Genomic DNA, 19757 nt, shown 5'->3' with positions numbered 1-19757 from the left:
CTTTGTGTTTTACACGTTTACTCCGCAACCTGCTTCGTTAGGCTTGAAAAGCAATTTACCGCGTCCGGTTTTTTCCTGTCACCCGGTAGATACGAAGCCTTTGGATTTTACTTGGATAATACGGACACAATGATGCCTATCCAAACTCTATGGGGACAATATGACGGCTGTCTTTGCTGGCCGCGGCAGGTTAACCTCTCGGGCCTTACCCTGAATACAAAAAGCAACATAATCCAAAAAAGAATAATTTTAAGCGAATGCGCTCAAATCTACCTAAAAGGTTTCAAATGAACAATTAGATCAATGTGTTTCAATCACTTGTGGTGAGGTATTGAAGCAAGGCGTTCTACAAGGTATCAGCATTAGGTTAACGATTATACTTTGAATCTAATTCCAATTATGGCAACAGCTAATTTTGTCACGCCGTACTTATAACCCACTCCTACGTACAATTTGGGTCTAAGGTCAATATAGAAAGCAATTATTTGGTAGATCAAATGCGTTGGTGGTTTTTAACCTCGAAAAAGTTTCATGATCGAATTTCATTAGACTGCTTATTTTGCTGAACATAACTAGAAATGCAAAGAAATGTCAGAAATGTCGATTTATTCTAAAAATAAAAATGTCCATGTGTTTATTTGTCTGTTACTTTATCACGTGTTTAAAGATGGAATAAACAGTAGGCGTAAAACCATTGAATATAACGAATTGAGGGGCTCTATCATCCAACATAAAATCTAGACCTTCTTCGCCAAAGCTGTGCCCATTACACGGTTTTTACAAGTTGCTCCTTCTAAATAACAAGAGAATTCTAGAGGGATTTTAATGGCGATACTGGTATTAAGCAACATTAAATGGTCAGCCATGCAGCTTACTAGTACTTTATGCACTATAAGAAAATGAAAGTCGTTCGGTCATTGTTTTACTTGTCTTTAAAATGTACGTGTACATTGTAAGAAATCTTTGAGTGGGTGTTAAAGAAAGGCTCATATCCCAAGCTATCTTTAGACTTGGAGTCTCCAATATCTTTTGAACCACATACCAGAGCATTGAAAGCGACAAAAATGTTTGATATCTCCTAGGTCATAAGTCAATTCGTGCGCTTCCTTTACGATTAACTCTCAATATTGCTCTCCACTCTCTCTCTCTCTCTGGTCACTGAATTGTCGTATATTATTGTCTCTATCCTACTCTAGAAGTGCGACGCATTCTTTCAGTCTTCACATCTTTTGAACAGTGAAGAATTTTGCCGTCAGCCAAGACCGCGACATCTTCATCGGCTTGAAGTCGGAGGAGCCAAAGGACCACCCACGTCCCACGGAACGACGAACAAGCAGAGTGAAGCAAGCGAAGCAAATGCTTTTGTGCTCATGCTCAACACCACCATCCGCTCTCGAAGCATCTCTCTGCCTTCTACTAGCTCTAGTACAACTACTCCTACTACTACTGCCTCCACTTCTATAGCGCTAGCTTGTACTTCTGGCTCCGGATAGATGACGATGATTTTAGAGGGCCACCCTGTGAGTGGCAATTGAGGTGCACGCACCTATGGAAGAGCACGCCAAGCGGAATGGATCACCTACTTCGTTCCTGTACTAGCATGATGCCTTGTTGGCCTGAAAGGTTTTCAATACACATTTTAACCTATTTCAACCCTCTGGAGCTCTGGAGATCTACAGAGGGGATGGGAGGGAAGAAACCATCTATTAAGACATCCAAGTGAGTCGAGTACAATGTGATCATTTCCTGAATGGGTTCCACCAAACGAACTTCAGTAGCATGGCTCTTATATTAAGAAAAGCTGAAAATGAAAAAATGCCAGCTATTGGAATATGAGATTGAGTCGGGGGCTGAGTAGAAACGCGTCTATTTTGGGCCATTTTACAAGCACCTATGTGGTCACCGGCGTGATTTCGTGTCCGTGATTTTGTGAACGGGGCGTCAACCAATTTGAACGGCGAGCTGCGATGTGATTCCCCGTTCAGGATTCGTCGCCGAGCTCGACCACCTAGAACTCATTCCGAGAGATCCACCTATGACGAAGAACAAAGATCACGCATCAAATATGGCCGAGTTTTCAACCAGTTTCAAAAGTGCTTAATTCAACCTTGATTTGGGAAAAATATCTATTTTTGTTTTTATGTGATTGAACAAGTGCAAGTGGTGCTATTACTCTCGTTTTCCACAAAGTTGGCTCAAGGTAAGGCACAATTCAAGGCTTACCTTCTATCATGTTTTTTTTAATTTGGGCTGAAATGATCTTTCTGAATGTCTCGCATGGGCTCCGATTTCAATAATGACCCGATGTTGAACTATGCTACTCCTAATATCTTTTTCAAACAAAATAAAGGACGTTCGCGGTTCAAAACGGATCTAAAATGGCGACTAACTACTAATGCCTATGGACTTACTTCCCTTACGCAAAACACGTCAGGTTTCAGTTCCCAAAAATATTTCGAGCAAGTGTTAGGGAATTCAGCAACTGACAAAAATAAACCGTATTCTAGTAACAGTGGTACCCATCGCTCTTTGGATTTGTATTTCGTTTTAGGTGTATAGGCCTTGATTCGTCGATAGCAAAAAACAAGTAGGCCTGGCGACTATCAGTGAACTCGATAGAATTCTAATATTTGCTTATTTCAAGGCATATATTTCGATGGATGTTTTGATTCTTTTCCTTGCTTGGACATGTATATTCTTGAGTAATTATTTTAGCAAAAATACTCCTATCAATCTTTGAATCAGCCGAGCTGTGCAAGAATAGATCATCAATACGATAGGTAGTTACTAAGTGCCTTTTCCAATTATTAGATGTTCCAAAAATCAATTTGAAAGATGAAATCTTTCTTGTGCTTCGTTAAGTTTAAGAACATTTGTTTGAGAAAGTTCCAGAGAACCTAAAATCTGAACAACCTTGGCTTAGCTTCTTGAGAATCCAAAGTCATTTAGATATTGAGAAGCTATATTTGTTTGCTATTTTGCTGTGGTGGTAACCAAGGTATGTTTTTACATCTCTTTTACACTAGGGTCTTGGGAAAACCAAACCTGCTTTTCGTGTTCTTGTTATCAAGCCCTGTCTTTGTTGAAGGTTTCCAGGGCAATTCAACCCGCAATAAAGATTTATCTACAACTCTAAGTTGGTCATGTGGTCATGTATCAATCCAAAAACATTGGGATACAATGTGGATGTCTTGGCCCCAAAAGTTTTACAACCTCAAATTAATTCTGCTTGTCGTACCACCATTTTAACTGCAAACATACATGTATCTTTAATGTGATGGGATGTCTTTTCTTGAATTTCGATATCGAATTCAAAGGAAATCTGAATTTGATCATGTCATCCACAAGCATTTGTAAAAATGTGCTGTTTTGGACCGTCGTCAAGACTAATTTGTACATCATAGCATGATGTAGGGCCATCAAAAGGTTCAAGAGTAAAAATGAGATCTCAAGTCTTTAAGTTTAATTCGGATAAAAATATCAGTGAGTTTTGTAATAACAGATTGCAAGGCATCGTTCATGTTTATTCTGGTAGTTCTCATTATTCTGCTTAGCATAGCAGAAGGAACTTTTGACTTTATGAACTAATTCTGGGGACTACAATTGTGTGGTTCTATGTACATCAAACTAATAGGCTCAATTTGATTCTACGTCAAACGCTCAAGACACTTTTTGTCTTAATTTTGACCTCATAAGTTTCTGAGCTTCTTGATTGAGGGGACATATGAAAATTCTCGAACTAAACTTTAGCTTTGTGGCAACGAATAATCAGGAAGAAAATGTTTTCAATGATCTCTCTGAAGCGCGCCTGTCGACAATTCTGTTTTCAGTTGTGATAATTTCCCTAAAATATAGAGAAAACATTTGATACCCCAATTTGAGCACTTAAATCGATGCTAAAACGTTCTCAAACCAAACACCATCCAACTACAATTTTCTGATCCTATGCTCCTACCCTTTGGCACATCAAATTTGATTAGATGTCATCTAATACATGAGAAACGTCTTCAACCATCAAGGAATAAACATACCCTTTTCCAATTAGACGCCTATGTACATGTGGTCTATACGAATTTGCGAACAAAAGTGACAAATTGAATTGGCCTAGTGTTGGACACTCGTATTCAACCATCTCTAAAGACATAACGTCGGTAAAAAAAAACTATTTACAAAACTTATTTTAGTGACCCATTTCGGCCGACTGGACCGGACCTTCCTTCCCTTCTTCGGGTTGAATTCAATGAGCCATGATGACAGACTTGTGAGATTCCGCGTCTTCATTGCACCCTCAATGAGTTCTTAAGAGCGATCAAATGATTGTCACACTGAAAGATGAGTCTCCGTCATGAGAAGCAGATTTCAACCCTCTGGTTGTCCAACAATGTCGTCACTATGCGAGACATTTCAAGACTTGGAGAACCTCTCATCATTCCCACGGTCTTTAAATACGATGGCGAAGTCAAGCTTGGTAACGTTCGACCAACACTAAAGTTGAACTAGTCTAAGCCTTTAAGGAATCATTTCTTGCCCAAGGCTCGGATCGAAATACTCGAATGACGATTGAAAAAAAGTAGAAATACTGAAGGGTTTTCTAATAGCAATTCACGTTATAAACAGTATAAATGATAAATGGTATCCATGGATTCACGTACGAAAGAGCACCATATCAAGGTCAAAATTGTACCAGAAATGGGTTTACTACCTGATCTGTAACTAAGAGCTAAGTACTTTTGTTCGAGTGGTGTTGAAATTATGTCAGTTTAATTGTATCTGGGACCTTGTACAAGGTAATGCTTGGATATTTGGTCCCCGTGGAGATTTTCTATGCAACGTACTGTGTGTGTATTTTTCGTTCTTTGAAACACAGTAATTGGATGAGAGTCACTCAAATCAAAGTGAACTCAAGGTCAGGGCCCAGATTTCCATCATTACATTTTCGAGGAAAAAGTGATAATGCCTCGAAAAAGGGGGGAAATCTTTTCTGCATCCACAACATATGCTGGGATACGCTGATTTGTCACGTATGAAATTGTTTTATGTATCTATTTTGTAAGAAAGTTAGTCCAGATATGCATTTCAAGTCAAGCAATTCTACAATCTAAATTGAAATCGCGGTCTCTGTGGAGACCTCATGGAACCACGAAAAGTGACCCCAAGTTTTATCGTACAAATGTACAAAGCTTCCCAATATACATTCATAAACGTGTCTTTTGTAAGATATACGAACTTCAAGGAAACTCGTACCGAAACATTTGAAGAGGAATCTTGGTTCCCTCAACTTCCATGGCATCCATTTGCAAGCGCCATTAACTTTTCACTCTGTTTGTTCCAACTCTCTGTGTCCATTTACCAAAGAGGCAAAGAGCCATTTGCGATTTCATGGTTCCATATTCCAGCATATCATGGATTAGCATGCAAAGATTCACGTTTCGAATGATCCGGTCCCACGACCAAGTATCCGTAATTCTCAGCTTACAAATCGGTATGCCAAGCATTCGACAAGAACTTGAACGATGAACCTCGGACCTGATCAAATCGGACCAAAGGTATGCCGTATAAGAATTCCATTGAGCCAACCTTAGACCGAGTTATGTGTTACTCAAGTCTTGTCTGTTGACAGCCCTCTGGCAAGGCAGTGTCCAGTTACACTTCCATAGACTGTCTTCGAAGCAGCTGTCATATTACAGTGGTGGGCATTGTTCATTATTAAGCGTTAATTTGGTCAAATAGTAAAAGAAAACATGTTGAAATGGGATTTGATACAAACCACAAGTACGAAAACATTAAGGTTGTTATTTGGCGGTTGAATTTTTAATAATTCAACACTCACCTTCGATTCAAACATTCTACTACAATTTGAATGCCAGGCAGTATGTACATTTAGGACTCAGTTGTAATGGAAAAGGAGATTCATAACAGGATTGAAAAAAAAAGAGTCGTCGATACGATCTCGTCATGTTTCAAGAAGTGTGCCACTTGGAATTCCAAACGAGTCATTGAAAATGATTTGAAAAACATGAGCGCCGAATTCGATCTCCACGTCCGATAAGTTCAATCCGCTTCAGCTCCCCTTGAAATTTCTTGGCCTCGTCCACAGTCTCGATGAACTCTTCTTCTTCTTCTGCTATTGCCTCTCCCCCCCGAAAGTTCTAGTTCACAGTGCGCTTAAAATGATAATCCTGGACTGATTTGGCCATCTGAAAATATGAGGAAGAGCTCCGACTCAGGTTATTAGATACAGGACATCCGGGCGCATTCTGGCATGTCTAATTACTGTTTTAAGAATCAGTAGTTTCAAATGTCACTTGTACAATAGCAATTTTATAAGAACTTGGGTTAGTTGCCTAGTATGCATGTCAAACGTAAGTTTAGAATTATTATAATGCCAATGAATGATGAAACACATCGCTGGAATTATTGCTCTATGTATTGAACCTGTCAATACTAACCTGAAACCTTTTTTTTCTAGAGGGGTTGGAGCTGGGGATCGAGAGTACCGATTTTTGTATTTATGAGCAAGACATGATTTAGACGATAAACAACCCATTGGACATGGATTCCTGGAACTGCTTTCAAACACATTTCGAGCAGATGGCCGCAACAAAATAAACCCATCAGAAAATTTGACCCTGCGAGAATAGAGTCAAGAGAGATCTTAAGAGAACGATAGATTTTCAACGCATCAGAACTCGTTTCAATTGCTGTTGATGATCAATACATCAAGTCATGACTTGTTTCAAGAACTAGAAAAAAAGCCCAACTCTTCCCCTGAACTGGATGTGAATTCTTATTACTGGCTTTTCCTCTTTTGGCCATCGCACTGAATGAGATAACTAACTACCCCTCTTTTAGTTTCCTCTCCCTTATGCATTACACTTCCAATTCATAGAACTTGCATATATAGAGGGCTTTCCCAATCCATTCTATAGTTCAATTCTAACATCTACTTTTTACTCTCTGCCCTTCATGAAATGCTGCTTCATGAAATTTCCTTAGAGTTACCTTGGCAAATTGCGGAAAAATGCAGATTTCTGTTGTAACGTGTCTGTAAAGCTACGAAGAAGAAAGAAGGGGACAATATTTTTTGTGTGATGACGAATCAGAAGCTTAAGAACACATTTAATCAAATTTTTGCTTTGCTAATGCGTTCAAACCAATTTTTGGTAAACTAAAGCAAGATTGAAAGCAAAACTGAATGGACAACGCTCTATGCATAACAACTCTATCATCAGCCTTGCATAAGATGAACTCTGAGGGCAGAGCTTACTATACTGCCAGTCACCCTATCCTAATTTCTTATCATATTCCTGTCAAGATTGCTCCCTTTGAGTGATTTTTCCTCGCCAACTGAAGTTTCTTTGAACCTTCTGAGTCATCTCTCTCTCTCTCTCTCTGACTTGCAAGTTCAGACAGCCATTTTTGCTTCTCTATTCCCACCGGAACCCTAAGGATGCCGAGCATATTTTAAACCTTTACAGAGCTCGTTACATAACGACAACTCCTTCGTGCTATGCTACTCTATGTTTGTTAATTTCGATCGAGATCGTAATTCAGAGAGCTTTGTGCCTCACATGTCTCATCTATGGAGAGAGAGTTCAATTAGCACAGTCACGATTCTTCCAGCTGAGAATCCATTAAAATGGAAAATGAAAAATTAGCCTCCCCTCATGGGCGTCTGGATTTCGAATCAAACTAATGATTTCCCTCATTGAGTGAAACTCCAAGATGCTCGATCATATGGAACATGTTTAGAGCGAATTCGCAATTGTTTGGGAGTGGTGCACAAAATCGTCTTTGACACCCTTTGACAAATGCGCTACCGATGTGTCCACAAAAGTTGATGATTTTCCCCCATTTTGTTGCATTGGGTCGCTTGCATCTCCAGAATCTGCCAACCAGAAATAACAAGACTTTTGAGAAGACCCCGAGAAACATTTTGGGAAGCTTCAATCAATTGAATTTGCTGGTTGTGTCCCCGCAACCCGGTTTTGCATCCCCGTCCCTCAAATTTGATGCATGTTTTCCTCAGAAATGCTAATATATCCCCGAAATTGAAGAGACGGCACTGGTTTAGTGAACGTGACAATTTGGGGATGAAATGGAGGGAGGGAGTCCATGATTTAGTGGGCTGACTCCATGGCTTGCTTTACACGACCAGTTCGTTTGTCCTCGAAGAATATATGCTAATATGAGTTGGTGCTTCAACTTCAACTCATGTGTGATTTTAAAAGCCACCTTCAAAAAATCTGAGACGCCCTACAAACCTGTGACGACGGGGTGAAAAAGTTTGAGTCGTTAATCTGGGCGAGGAAACATTTGTAGGCCAGATTTTAGGATTCACCACAGGGTCGCTGTGGCAGGCAATTATTAGAGGGAGAAAAAGGTATTTCAAATAGCTCGACAGAAGGTTTGGACTAATTTCAAATGAAATGGTGATGGTAACGCTGGATTGAAAAGGACTAGTTGGTCTCGGCGATCCGAATAAATTAGTTTTATTTCGGCTTAAGCGGAGTGCGAAACATGTGAGATAAGAGTCAACTGATATGGATACGAGGTGAAAGGCAGATTGGACATCTTTTGCACAATGTAAAGAAAGGTCTTCTTCAAATCTGGTTCTTTCCGCTTAAAGTCAAGCCCTCTTTTGTTGGAATCTAATACTTATCTGAAAGTCTTCGTTGACGGGAGAGAACCGTTGAATTGATACCATTTGAGTTCGACGATCAAACTGCAGTACAACCAATCCTCCAAACTTACATATACTTGATAAGTTTTACCTCATGCTTTATTAAATTGGAGCGATGAATCATTGTACAATTGAAGCTTGAACTTTAAATCTCTCGTCAATCAAGATGTGATTCATTCATAGTGCATTAAAGAAATTAGATAATGTTGGAAAAAAAGTGTGGTTTTTAGTCTCAAAAAAAAGTTTTACATCTGAAATATATTTAATATGTCCTGATAAGTCATTCATCAATCAAAGAACAAGTTCAATCTGTCAAACTATCATAAAACTAGTATAGCATTACATTGAAACTTAAAGATTGCTTTTTCGGGGATTTTCTTTATCATTATAAAGATATGATAAGACGTCCGTTGTTCTCCTCTTTGTCGATAATGGTCTACTAAACAAGGGTACAATTTAGGAGAAAGCTTTCGAGAGGCTTGCTTGAAAAAGCTGCAACCTTATCTATGACTTATGTGACACCCAAGCAATATCTACCCAGCTTTAAGTCTCGAGTGCCAAGATGAAAGAGGCTTCAAGTTTCTTTGAAAAATGTAATACCTTCTTTCTTCGGGAAGTAACTCCGATTGGATTAAGCACGTGTGCATATTGACAATCCCAGGAACGATGGTTCCATCCTTCCAAGAAGTGGCAAGGAATATTCATTTCTGTGGCCTCGAGGATTTTTGTTCTACTTCCGAACGAGAACCCCGAAATGAAGTGAATTTGCCAGTTCTTGCTCAAACAGAGTGGAGGTGTCTCAAATTGAAAAGTGCCTATTTGTTTGCGTAGCCCCGAGCTCATTGCATTTTTCACATTCTTTTCCAGATTTCGCCAGCGAGACCCTAAAAGACCGAGTGAGTCGTTATGTGACACGTTTCGGCTCGTAATATCCATCTCATCGTGGAAAAAAGGGCACACTCACCCATGGGATGCGTTTGGAGCAAATCTCATAGAATCTGTGACCTCGAGGAGGACGATGTGGTCCAGACCGGCGAAAGTGGGTCTAACGGAGTAGACCACACACTTGGGAAGAGGTCCAAGAAGAAGCAGAGCAACAACAACAAGTCCAATGTGAGCAAGTTCAAGAGCTTCAATCGGAACTTTCGCCATCGAGCGGTGAAAACGAAAAAATCCAATTCCATCTCGTCCAATGGTGTTCGTCACAATGACGACAATGAAAATCCCAAGCCTGTGATCCAATTTCAGCCCAAACCAGATTCTCAAACTCCATGGCAACTCTCTCAGCAGCAAGTATGTCCTTTGAATTGTTAACTCCTTAATCGTATGTCATGGAGAGTAATGATAAGTTCAGATTAGTACTTTGTGCGTCTTTTGCGGCTGAGGTCCCTCAGATGAGATCTAAACTAAGAATGTCTTGAATTATGAAACATAATTGATTTCACTATTGTCATTTAGCAGATAAAAATCGCTTTGTCGTTACATTGGATGGAAATTATTGTACTTAATTATCATAAAACAAACATCATTGAAAGTGTTATCAAAACCAACTGTGCTTTATGTTTGGTGTACACAAACAAAGGAAGAAGTTAAAGAATGCCTTTTTTCATCAAAACAAAGTATTTCATAGAGGTCAACCATGTTGATAGTAAGAAAATCAACTCCTTCCCGAATGGTCCATGGTTAACAACTCCGCTTCAAATCTGCCCCCAAAACCCCAAAATAACCTATCTTGCCGGTAATTCTTCTTATCAAAAGAAAACACCCTTCACCGGGAACTGTTATCTCGTCTAACGTTTAATCAACAATAGGCAATAGGGCAACATTAGATCTTCCAACCCAGTGTGTACAGTACAACCCAGCAAACAATGACTCGAGAACGGGAAACGGGATCGTGAGGGCGATGGAGCGTGAAAGCAAAAATCACTGCAGTCAGGAGAGAAGAAGGGATTAGCATTGGTAGAAAGTCAAGAAGCTCCCTTGGTCCTCTTGCACAGTATAGAAAAAAGGCCAAGCGCGTTAATCCGGAAAGATCCCACTGCCAAGGCTTGGCTAGGAAAGGAAGAAGAGCACGCAGGCACGAGCGCCGAGCAAGGAGCCCTGGCTGAGATTTCTGCCTGCTGGATTTGGCCTTTGATATAGTGGTGTTTACATACATACTGTACTGTAGTTTGCCTATCCAGTGAATAGTGACGGAATGGGAATCCCTTGATTGGCATTGGGAATTGATCTCTTTTAAGCCTTTCTTCGTGTGAGTTATAAATTGTTGAGTTGTGTAAAGGATGTGCGTAGGCTTGAGAAATTGCGTGCAATCTACCAAGCACGTGCTTTGAGCTCGTTTCGAGCTTGTCTTACATTTATACCCGTATGTTGCTTTGCTCATTGTCGTGACTTTGGATTCTTTGAATGTTAAAAAAAAACTTCAGACCTGTTTTACGTTTGTTATGATTCATCTGCCTGCTTGATAAAGGTGTGTTCGATGGTCTGACATCAGGTGCTCCTATTGTATTTGCAGACATGTCCGTTTCCACAAAATCCAGCCCTGGATCCTCCAGTACCAACCTCGGATGAACTCCAATGCCCGTCCTCACCCAGAACGATCTTTTCAAGCACAGCCATTCAGTTGAAGATCGAAGAATTTGTCAATCCAATCCCGTCCATTGACTCCAAGCTCTCTCTTGGCACCATATCCGAAACTTGGAAGAACAGAGCCGAGTGGATGAAGTTCAAGGCCTATCTAGATGGTCTGGATGAAGGCCAGGATAGCATGGACCGTCCCATGTCTTTGGGGAGATATGGTCTGTTTCTCGAGCTCCTGGTCGAGCTGGACCAAGCAGATCGGGTCCACCAAAGAAGCAATGAAGACATGCGATCGCTCGTCATGCGAATCCGCTATCATCCGGAGGATTTCTTCGGAATGGAGCGTTGCCTTTCGGGTATCGAAATGGGCATGAGACACAAAGTTTTGGCCAATTGCAAGGAGGTCGAGCAATCAGGAACGCTGCGGGGAGGAATGTGGGTGTTCGAACCAGTGTACCAACGAGTCTTGGACGAGCTAGATATGTTCCTCGGGAACTACAACAAGACTCTTGTGAGACAAAGTAGTGGTTAGAAAACTCATCATGAATCCATTCAGTATTCTATTCACAGCACTGTTCACAATTGAATGGATGAGCCCATGTTCTAATGTACCTTTTGAATAAATCATCACGTATCAAACGTCGTCTCATCCCTGTTAGGTTTATTTGAATGGAAAATACTGACACACACGTGCTCAACACTACTATCATCATTTACAATAAATTACATCTTATCGGCTTGCGAATTAGCTCCTTGCTCTGGAATTTCCACCTCATTTAATACAAATTCAACTCAGCCAACATGCCTCAAGCTGTCAAGATAACTTGGAGCATTGCTAATCCATGTTGTTTCTTGACAGGAACAGGTGTTGGATCCAAGAATTGGCATCCTCAATATAGCGAGTCACCCGGCATGTCTGTCTATATACAATTGCGTTAATAGCATTTTTTCTTTACTTAATAGCCTCATCAAAGAAATGCTCAGCTTCTGCCCGAAGCCATTCTCGGCGAATTTTCGCCTTTTTGGGTCCCCAGGCCTCATTGGGTTTCCAGCTCAGGTTGAATTTCTGCAAAATGGAAGGGAAATGTGTTTGGTTTTACTTTTTTGGGGAGAGGTCCCTTGAATGGGGGTAAATGTTAAATGTTACCTCTGAGCAATCGTCTCCTTTCACCATACAGATGGAGTAACACAGCCAAAATGGAACCTGGAGAAGAGCAAACAAGACGAAGCCCATTCCACCATCTGAAAAGAAATCCATAATTGGTCATTCGTTATTTTTAGGTAGCCAAGCAATAGAGAATGCACGCGCCAATATTATCAATGACTTTTGGTAATGAAAGCTAACAGCTCGTTACTTGTAGTACAGACTTGTAGATGATCCATTCTATTTACGAGCTTTGGTGACGGCTTCTCAAATCAGACTCACTAATCTTTGAAGGAATGGGAAAACAGTAGAAAAATCAGAGCCAAAGAACAAGAAATACGAGCTTTAATCTTTTTGGTTAGAATAAATCTTGACATTTGGAGGTACGGAAGTCTTTTTTGAGACTTGGTTACATCACGATCCACTGGAATATGGACGGGGATGCTAGGGTCTAGAATTAGCAATTTAAAAGCCAAGCAACGCATTGTATTTTCCTCCAAGAGAGACTGGCACCAGGTCATTGTTATTGCTTATTTTAAGTTTCAGCTCAATCGAACGACTGGGTCAAAAGTTATGCGGTCCCAAAGCACAGTAAGTATAAGGGTACAGATTGAGTTTTAACCCTCTTTTACCACAAGAGGGCTAGTCCATTCATTCCGTGAAGAGTTGTGTACTCAGCTTTGAGAGGGGATAACTTTTGATCCAGATATTCGATTGAGGTGAAAATTGAAATATGTTCTTGTTTCGACCTGGAACCAATCTCATTAGAAGAAAAACGCAATGCCTTTTTAAAATTCCGGATTGCCAATTCTCGACCGCAGCATTCCCGTCCATATTCCAGTGGTTCATGGTTATACTTACAGACGTAGACCTCTGGTAGTGGCACTCCGGAGTACTCCAACCACTCAAATTGGTAGATGGAATATATCAGGATCAAGGTGAGGGACACAGGAACAAATATGCCCCAACAAAACTTCCAGTAGAGACCAATTTTAACTCCTTCTATCATGAAGTGAATGTCCCGAATAAACCGGCGCATGCCTTGAAAGAAAATTCAACAAATTAACCGACGCAAACCATAACTTTGAGAAATGAACTACAATGCTTACCGTACAACCAACTAACGCCGATCACCTCCAAAATGGCCAGAGAAAAAATGGCAAACCCCCCTCCCAGGTAATCAACCAAATTCAAAATATGTTGGCCACCCTGAAATGGTAAATGCTCTAATTATTTCCAAAGTGGTTGTTACTTTATAAAAATGCCCACTGACCGGTGTGATATAAACCAACCCGATCAAGAACCCTATGACACAAATGATGAACGTGACTTTGGTCTTGTTCCAATTCGGTTTCTGATCGCATACGATGGCAATGACCCCACTTGACAACCCGGTAACGGATCCCAAACCCAGGGTGATGAGCATCACAAAGAACATTACCGAAAAGACCTTTAAAGAGCAGTATTTGTAAGATCTTTGAGAATGAAGACAAAATGCAACTTCAAGAACCAAGAGTCAAGATCACCTGAGGGTAGAAGTCGAATTTCCCAATGGCCATGGGATATGAGATAAAGGCCAAGCCCGTGCCACTGTTGATGACTTCGTCAATGGGCTTATCCAATTCCTCGGCCAAGTTGCCCAATATGGAAAAGATTGTAAAACCGGCCAGAAGAGAAGTGAAGGTGTCAGCAAAGCTAATGATTAAGGCATCACGATATGTGTTGTGACGAAAGTCGTTGTAGGAGCTGTACGTGATCAAGGATCCAAATCCAACGGAGAGTGAGAAGAAGCTCTGCGTCACAGCTGCATACCACACCTAAAAAATCAACGAACATTGGCAATGTTATGACCTCAATTGAATTATTTTCCTCATCATGAGTAGGCTTCCTGCCTTGACATTTAGAAGTTGTTCCCATTGTGGCCTGATGTAGAACATGATACCCTCATATGATCCTGGCAGTGTCACACCTCGGACTAATAAGGTAATGAGGATCACATAAGGAAACAAAGCAGTGAAGTAGGCCACTTTGCCGGAAGACGCAACTCCTTTCCAAAGGGTGAGAAACACCAGAAGGTAGCATATCGCTAAACAGATCACCAACTTGTAGTCGGGATACCCGAGTCCATCTTCAATACTCTTCTTCTCGTGGAGAACATACACTCTGGAAATTGGACCAACGTTAAGCTGACGTTTTCGGAATGGAACCTACGTTACGATTGTTACCTGAAATATTGTTCTGCAGAACTAACGGATTCCAACTCGGTGTTAGGCTCGTATTTGCCACGGTCAACTAAATCTTGAAATGCCAAGGAGGAATTGGATCCGGATGAAACGCACAAAGTTCCATTTGGTGTTAGCTCGTTATCGCATACCGTCCAAGGGAGCTCGGACGAAAATGAAGCCCCCAAATAGAAAACAGCCAGAGCGATGAGGCACGTATAGTAAGATATTACGGAAGAACAGGCAATCATTTGACCAAAACCTACGCCTATGAAAAAAAGACAGTAAAGGAGAAAAATTGTTAACAAATGAAGAGGTTAAAAGAAAAGAAATGATTTATGTTATTAACACTGTTCATCGAGGAATGTCCTGCTATAACAAACTCTCCATTCATTTCCTTTTTCTCCCATAACATGATGATGATATGATCATGCTAAAAGTTCATAACCATCTCGTAGATATATTACTTGCCTCTAAAACCTGGGACCATATCCCAGACCTTGACGCTCCCTCGACTGGCGAATTGACCCAAGGCCAATTCCATAAAGTAAAGAGGCCGTCCGATGGTTAATAGCACGATAATGTAAGGTATGAGAAATGCTCCGCCTCCGTTCTCATAAGCCGTGAAGGGAAAGCGCCAAACATTGCCTGAAAAGCCCAAGAAATATGAGGCAAGGTTACTGTCAATATCCAACCACTGTCATTTTATTTCAAGTACTCGAAGCGTACCTAATCCAACGCTCATTGCAATGCATGACAGGAGGAACTCGATTGGGTTTGACCATTGTTGACGGTTCTCATCATCATCCTCTTCGTCGTCGAGGTCGTCCTCAACCTCCTTCGATATCATGGATTGGGACCGTGTTCCCAAAGAGTGCTCGGAGGAGACACCATGAAGAGATGGCTGGACAGAAGCGAAAACACTCACTTTTGAGAAGGCATTCAGTGCTTATTTCGATAAGAAGTTTTGACTTACCTGATCTCGAACCACCGCCTCTTTGGTATTATGGGCACTTGCTTCTGACATGGTGTCATAGTAATTGACATGCTGTAAGGCAACAACCAAGATCATTAGGTTTGCTTGTTGGCCCAATCCTATTCATTGCTCATTTTTTTTCCTTCTGATAGTCGTTGGGAATATGTAGACTAAGACATTGCTCCAGTGGCATTTTCTAAGTCAATCTTGGAAAAGGTTTTTGACCATGATTCCTGATTCGTTCTACATTCATGTGTTAGCCAGATCCGCAAATTCTAATTCGTTGGAGGATCAGGTGTTGTGAGACTTGAAGTGGAATTGAAGTTTTCAGCTAGAGTTGTTGGGGATTGAATTCCCTGAAGCGGAATTTTATTATTATCATTATTTTTACCTTTTTGGCAATCTTAGTGTGGGACAAGGTAGTCGACTCATCGTCAACTTTGTTATTCTTCTTAAATATCGTCATCGTGTTTGGAACCTGGCTTTCAGGAACAAGGATGCAAGGTTCCACTCGATTGTCCTCATTGACGAGATCAGGGTCATCATCTTCGTCGAGATGGAATCCGGCGTTTGTCACGCCTTTTTCAGCCTCATTTTCTTTCGAGGTCGAAGAATGTTGGCTTAAAGATTCTTGCGTTGTCTTAGATGGATATCCACAATCGGGTTGTCTATTTTTGTCCTCTGTTTGAGATGATGTGTCCTAAAAGCCAAATATTTGAACAAGTGTTCACGGATATCATAATTTCTGATTCAACATTTGCCCTCCGTCAAGCTACAATCGTGGTTTTTGATCATATATTGTTATTATTTCATCAAAGATGATGCCCTAACAAGGGCAAACAATGGCAAAAATAACTCGGCTTAATGATTGTGATTTCCCCTCCCTATTGATACTTTCTTTGATCAATGGATCTTATTCATCATTTGATTTTGAGTCCACAGAAGCCTGCTATTAATCTGATGGAGTTTTGGAGGTTATGAATATTCAGCAGGTATGAAAAGCACGAATTAAGGGAAAAAGGGGTAGGTCCATAAGGCCAAAAAATACCTCGATCTTTGCTCGGACATTCAGCTAAGCATTATTAATTGTTCGGATAGCAACAAGATTAATTGATTTTTCTTGATAAAGTAAATTGAATATGGGTTTGCAGAAACTTTTATGTCAAATTTTGGCATGATCCTAACTTTCGTTGTCGAGTAACAACCAATTCAAATTTGGCATTATCTTCGTACTTGCCCGAGTAATTCCAAGGAAAAAAGGGTTCGTAAATCGTTACAATGACCAATCTGTTCTAAATTGCCCTTAGCACTGCAAATTATTCAATCATTTTGAACATCAAACCCTAGGCTTCATATTGCCACAAGCGAAATAGGTCATATACTAAGCATCTGTGTCCTTGTGCTCTGTGCTGATGGAAGATGCATTTAGCACCATCTAGCAAAGAACTGCTCTAGTTTAAGGCTGATAAAGGCAATGTCCCCTTTTACAAAAATAGTAGGAACAACTGAGGCAGCAAAATTTGTATATTACATATCTTAGAGTGCATTGTTTATTACACAACTTAGGGGATATTAGGACGTATCATATCAGACTTAACCTATTACTCTCAATGATAATATTGTTGATACTTTTCTGTAGTGACTGGGGGTCGGAGCAACAGCTTATTTATGCTCGATTAAGTCTTGAACCTTTTTCAGCAAATTATTGAAATTATTGGTGTTCACGATTTCTAATATTAAAATAACCTAAAACACAGGATTTGTGATATTTGAATTAAAAATTGACACAAAATCGTTTCTCAATAAAGTTCGGACACATATTTCATGGAGTAAAAATAGCAAATGATGAGCAAAAATCAAGTTGAACGTAAATTAGTTCACGTAAATTATATTCATACATTTTTTCGATTACAGAATCATCCTTAAATTTGGCAATGTACTACTCATTAGGTTCATATTTTGGTTGGTTCTCATTTGCAATTGAATACAAATGTTCCCTACCCTATTGTCTGATTTTTGTTAAAAGCTATTACACCCTTCATTCTTGCGTTAATCCTCTCACAATGATAAAACTGAATTCAGAAGAAAACAAATCCCGGGCTGTGATTTCAGAATGCTTTAAGATATGACTTTGAACATCTAAATTGAACATCTAATTAAGTCTAAATTGAAATTTCAGTTTTCGTGACTCAAACAGAAAGATAAAAAATTTTCTCAACCCCATGAGCAAAAAGCCCGTAAAAAGGAATACTGAGCCAATCTAGCCCCTGTAAGGTCACCAGCAGACTTGAATAACCCACTTAAAGGAAAATTTCCGGCCCCTTGTAAGGATTTGAATGCACATTCATATATATATTAGCAAATACTTTCTTATTCAACCTTGTAAATTTAGCCGTTGATTGGTCTAATTATGGTGCAAGCAATTGACAAGGTTGTCTTCTCATAAATTTACGATTCATAATGAAAATATAAATTCTCATCAAAAATACAGAATGGGCTCCAGAAATCACCAACCAACGAGAATGAACTCACAAACAAGGTCGCATAATGTACAAGAAACTTGTGATGTCAAAAATGTAAATGAAGCCCTTCAAGTATTCGTAGGGCGTATGCAGGCGTTGATCCAGTAGCAGGATTATAAGTCTTGAACTGCTGGGATTCCAATCCCAGTAGCGCTAAGGAAGTCCGTAAAAAAGGAATATCCAATGAGATCGATTTCTCGCAAAAAAAGAGGTTTAAATTTTTATTTGAAACTCACTTCATTAAATGTCAAATTGATTATTTTACTTTAACGTTAAAATAGATTGCATTAGGTACTTTATTTGTTAAAGTATCATAGCAATACATCTAATGGTCCAATGTCAAAATCTGGCCAATTATTGTAAAAAAACTTCAAGTTCAATACTAACAAAATGAAAGGTTCGAAACTTTGAAACCGTTGCAAGAAAGTAGATATTTATTGCTGCTGGGGCAAGTCCGGACTCGAGCCCGAGTGCGCTCAAGTCTTTCACTCGATTTCGGAGAAATTAGTCAGACTGGAGTCTTTTAGAAAGGACTCGTGAATAAATATTATTCATTCTTTCCTAGAACTTCTAAAGACGAGTCTTTATACTAGAACTGACTGTAGTAAAAGACTCGAGTCTAGACTCGGCGAGTCCGGCAAAAAGTCGAAAAATCAGAGGACTCGTACGAGTCTGACTTTTGCCGGACTCGGCCCAGCGCTAATATTTTTAGAAGCTTATAAAACGTGTCATATTTTGAAATTTATGTGAAGTATTGAATGCCTCACAAAACTTAGGCGATTGGTTTAAGAAAGAACCAGAGCTTTTTGAAGCCGAAAACTGACGAAAAAAATAACTTTCAAGATATCGTACTTAAAACTGTAAAAATCCTTGGAATTGAACCTACAGTAATGTTGGAATTGTTCGATCACCTTTTTCTCAAACAGAACCCCAAAACGTGATTCAATTGCCAGATAAAAAACGTAAGAAACAAACGAATGACAAAGTAAACTGGAGCATTGGTTTAAATCCGATATTTCTAAAAAAATTATCCCTCTATTCAATGCTATGTAAGCATTGGCATTGTAGGAAACAAAAATTAACCCACCATTTTGGCTTGAGCGATTTGTTGGAGTGTGAGCTCTAAGGCCTCGGCCCGTTTGCGAATTGATGACTCTCCAGACTTCATACCAAAGAGAGCTTTACTGCCTTGAGACCACAAGCGATAGGATTGATATTGGGCCGACCATCTCTATCAATTGCGAAGATCCCAATTGACGACACTATCCAAGTCATAACTCAGACCAAGACTGATCCCAAAAAGCTCGGTTGGACAACGAATGGTGTCAATTTTATTCTGTTCTGTTTTGCCCTGATTTCAGAGGAGCAACTCGACGTGATTCTACATATTTCCCGAAGATTACACATCCTTTCCTCGGAATAAAATTCAATGGATTTCCACCACTTATGCGCTTATCGTACAATCAATCACGGGCACAGGATGCCAACTAACCCCAATACTCAAGTCAGAGAGCTCCGATTTTGCGGGGAGGAGGGGGAATTGATCGTACATTCCTCCCAAACTGTTTCCTGATCAGGCATTGATGAAGTCTTCTCGGGTCGTGGTTGGAATAAAGGGTAATTAATGTTT

The 19757-nt window shown here is 40.0% G+C and overlaps 2 protein-coding genes across 2 annotated transcripts; one reads left to right on the top strand and one right to left on the bottom strand.

Annotated features, from left to right (window-relative positions):
- Positions 1–1993: 1993 nt before the first annotated feature.
- Positions 1994–12008, top strand: LOC131893597 (uncharacterized). Its single transcript, XM_059243690.1, has 3 exons — positions 1994–2200; positions 9551–9976; positions 11199–12008. The coding sequence occupies exons 2-3, from the start codon at positions 9650–9652 to the stop codon at positions 11793–11795; spliced, it is 924 nt and encodes a 307-aa protein (XP_059099673.1). The 5' UTR covers positions 1994–2200; positions 9551–9649; the 3' UTR covers positions 11796–12008.
- LOC131893582 (sodium-dependent nutrient amino acid transporter 1-like) lies at positions 11905–19748 on the bottom strand. Its single transcript, XM_059243665.1, has 13 exons — positions 19215–19748; positions 15997–16305; positions 15606–15677; positions 15359–15533; positions 15101–15277; positions 14633–14897; positions 14300–14570; positions 13934–14224; positions 13681–13857; positions 13517–13616; positions 13269–13448; positions 12411–12505; positions 11905–12329 (listed from the first exon to the last, which is right to left on the bottom strand). Exons 1-13 carry the CDS (start codon positions 19293–19295, stop codon positions 12216–12218), a joined length of 2307 nt encoding a protein of 768 aa, XP_059099648.1. The 5' UTR covers positions 19296–19748; the 3' UTR covers positions 11905–12215.
- Positions 19749–19757: the final 9 nt, after the last annotated feature.

Source organism: Tigriopus californicus, chromosome 1 (genome assembly GCF_007210705.1).
Source record: "Tigriopus californicus strain San Diego chromosome 1, Tcal_SD_v2.1, whole genome shotgun sequence".
Classification (NCBI taxonomy): domain Eukaryota; kingdom Metazoa; phylum Arthropoda; class Copepoda; order Harpacticoida; family Harpacticidae; genus Tigriopus; species Tigriopus californicus.
The sequence above is the reverse complement of the archived record's forward strand: the minus strand, read 5'-3'. Positions and strand labels throughout refer to the sequence as shown.

Bases quoted from the DNA above. Each gene is read 5' to 3' on its own strand.
- LOC131893597 (XM_059243690.1), top strand. From the start codon at position 9,650: ATGGGATGCGTTTGGAGCAAATCTCATAGAATCTGTGACCTCGAGGAG. The intron at 9,977-11,198 runs GTATGTCCTTTG...TTGTATTTGCAG, and splicing joins GGCAACTCTCTCAGCAGCAA to ACATGTCCGTTTCCACAAAA.
- LOC131893582 (XM_059243665.1), bottom strand. From the start codon at position 19,295: ATGAAGTCTGGAGAGTCATCAATTCGCAAACGGGCCGAGGCCTTAGAG. The intron at 14,225-14,299 runs GCAGGAAGCCTA...TTGATTTTTTAG, and splicing joins AACAACTTCTAAATGTCAAG to GTGTGGTATGCAGCTGTGAC. The intron at 12,506-13,268 runs GTAAGTATAACC...ATTTCTTTTCAG, and splicing joins ACTACCAGAGGTCTACGTCT to ATGGTGGAATGGGCTTCGTC.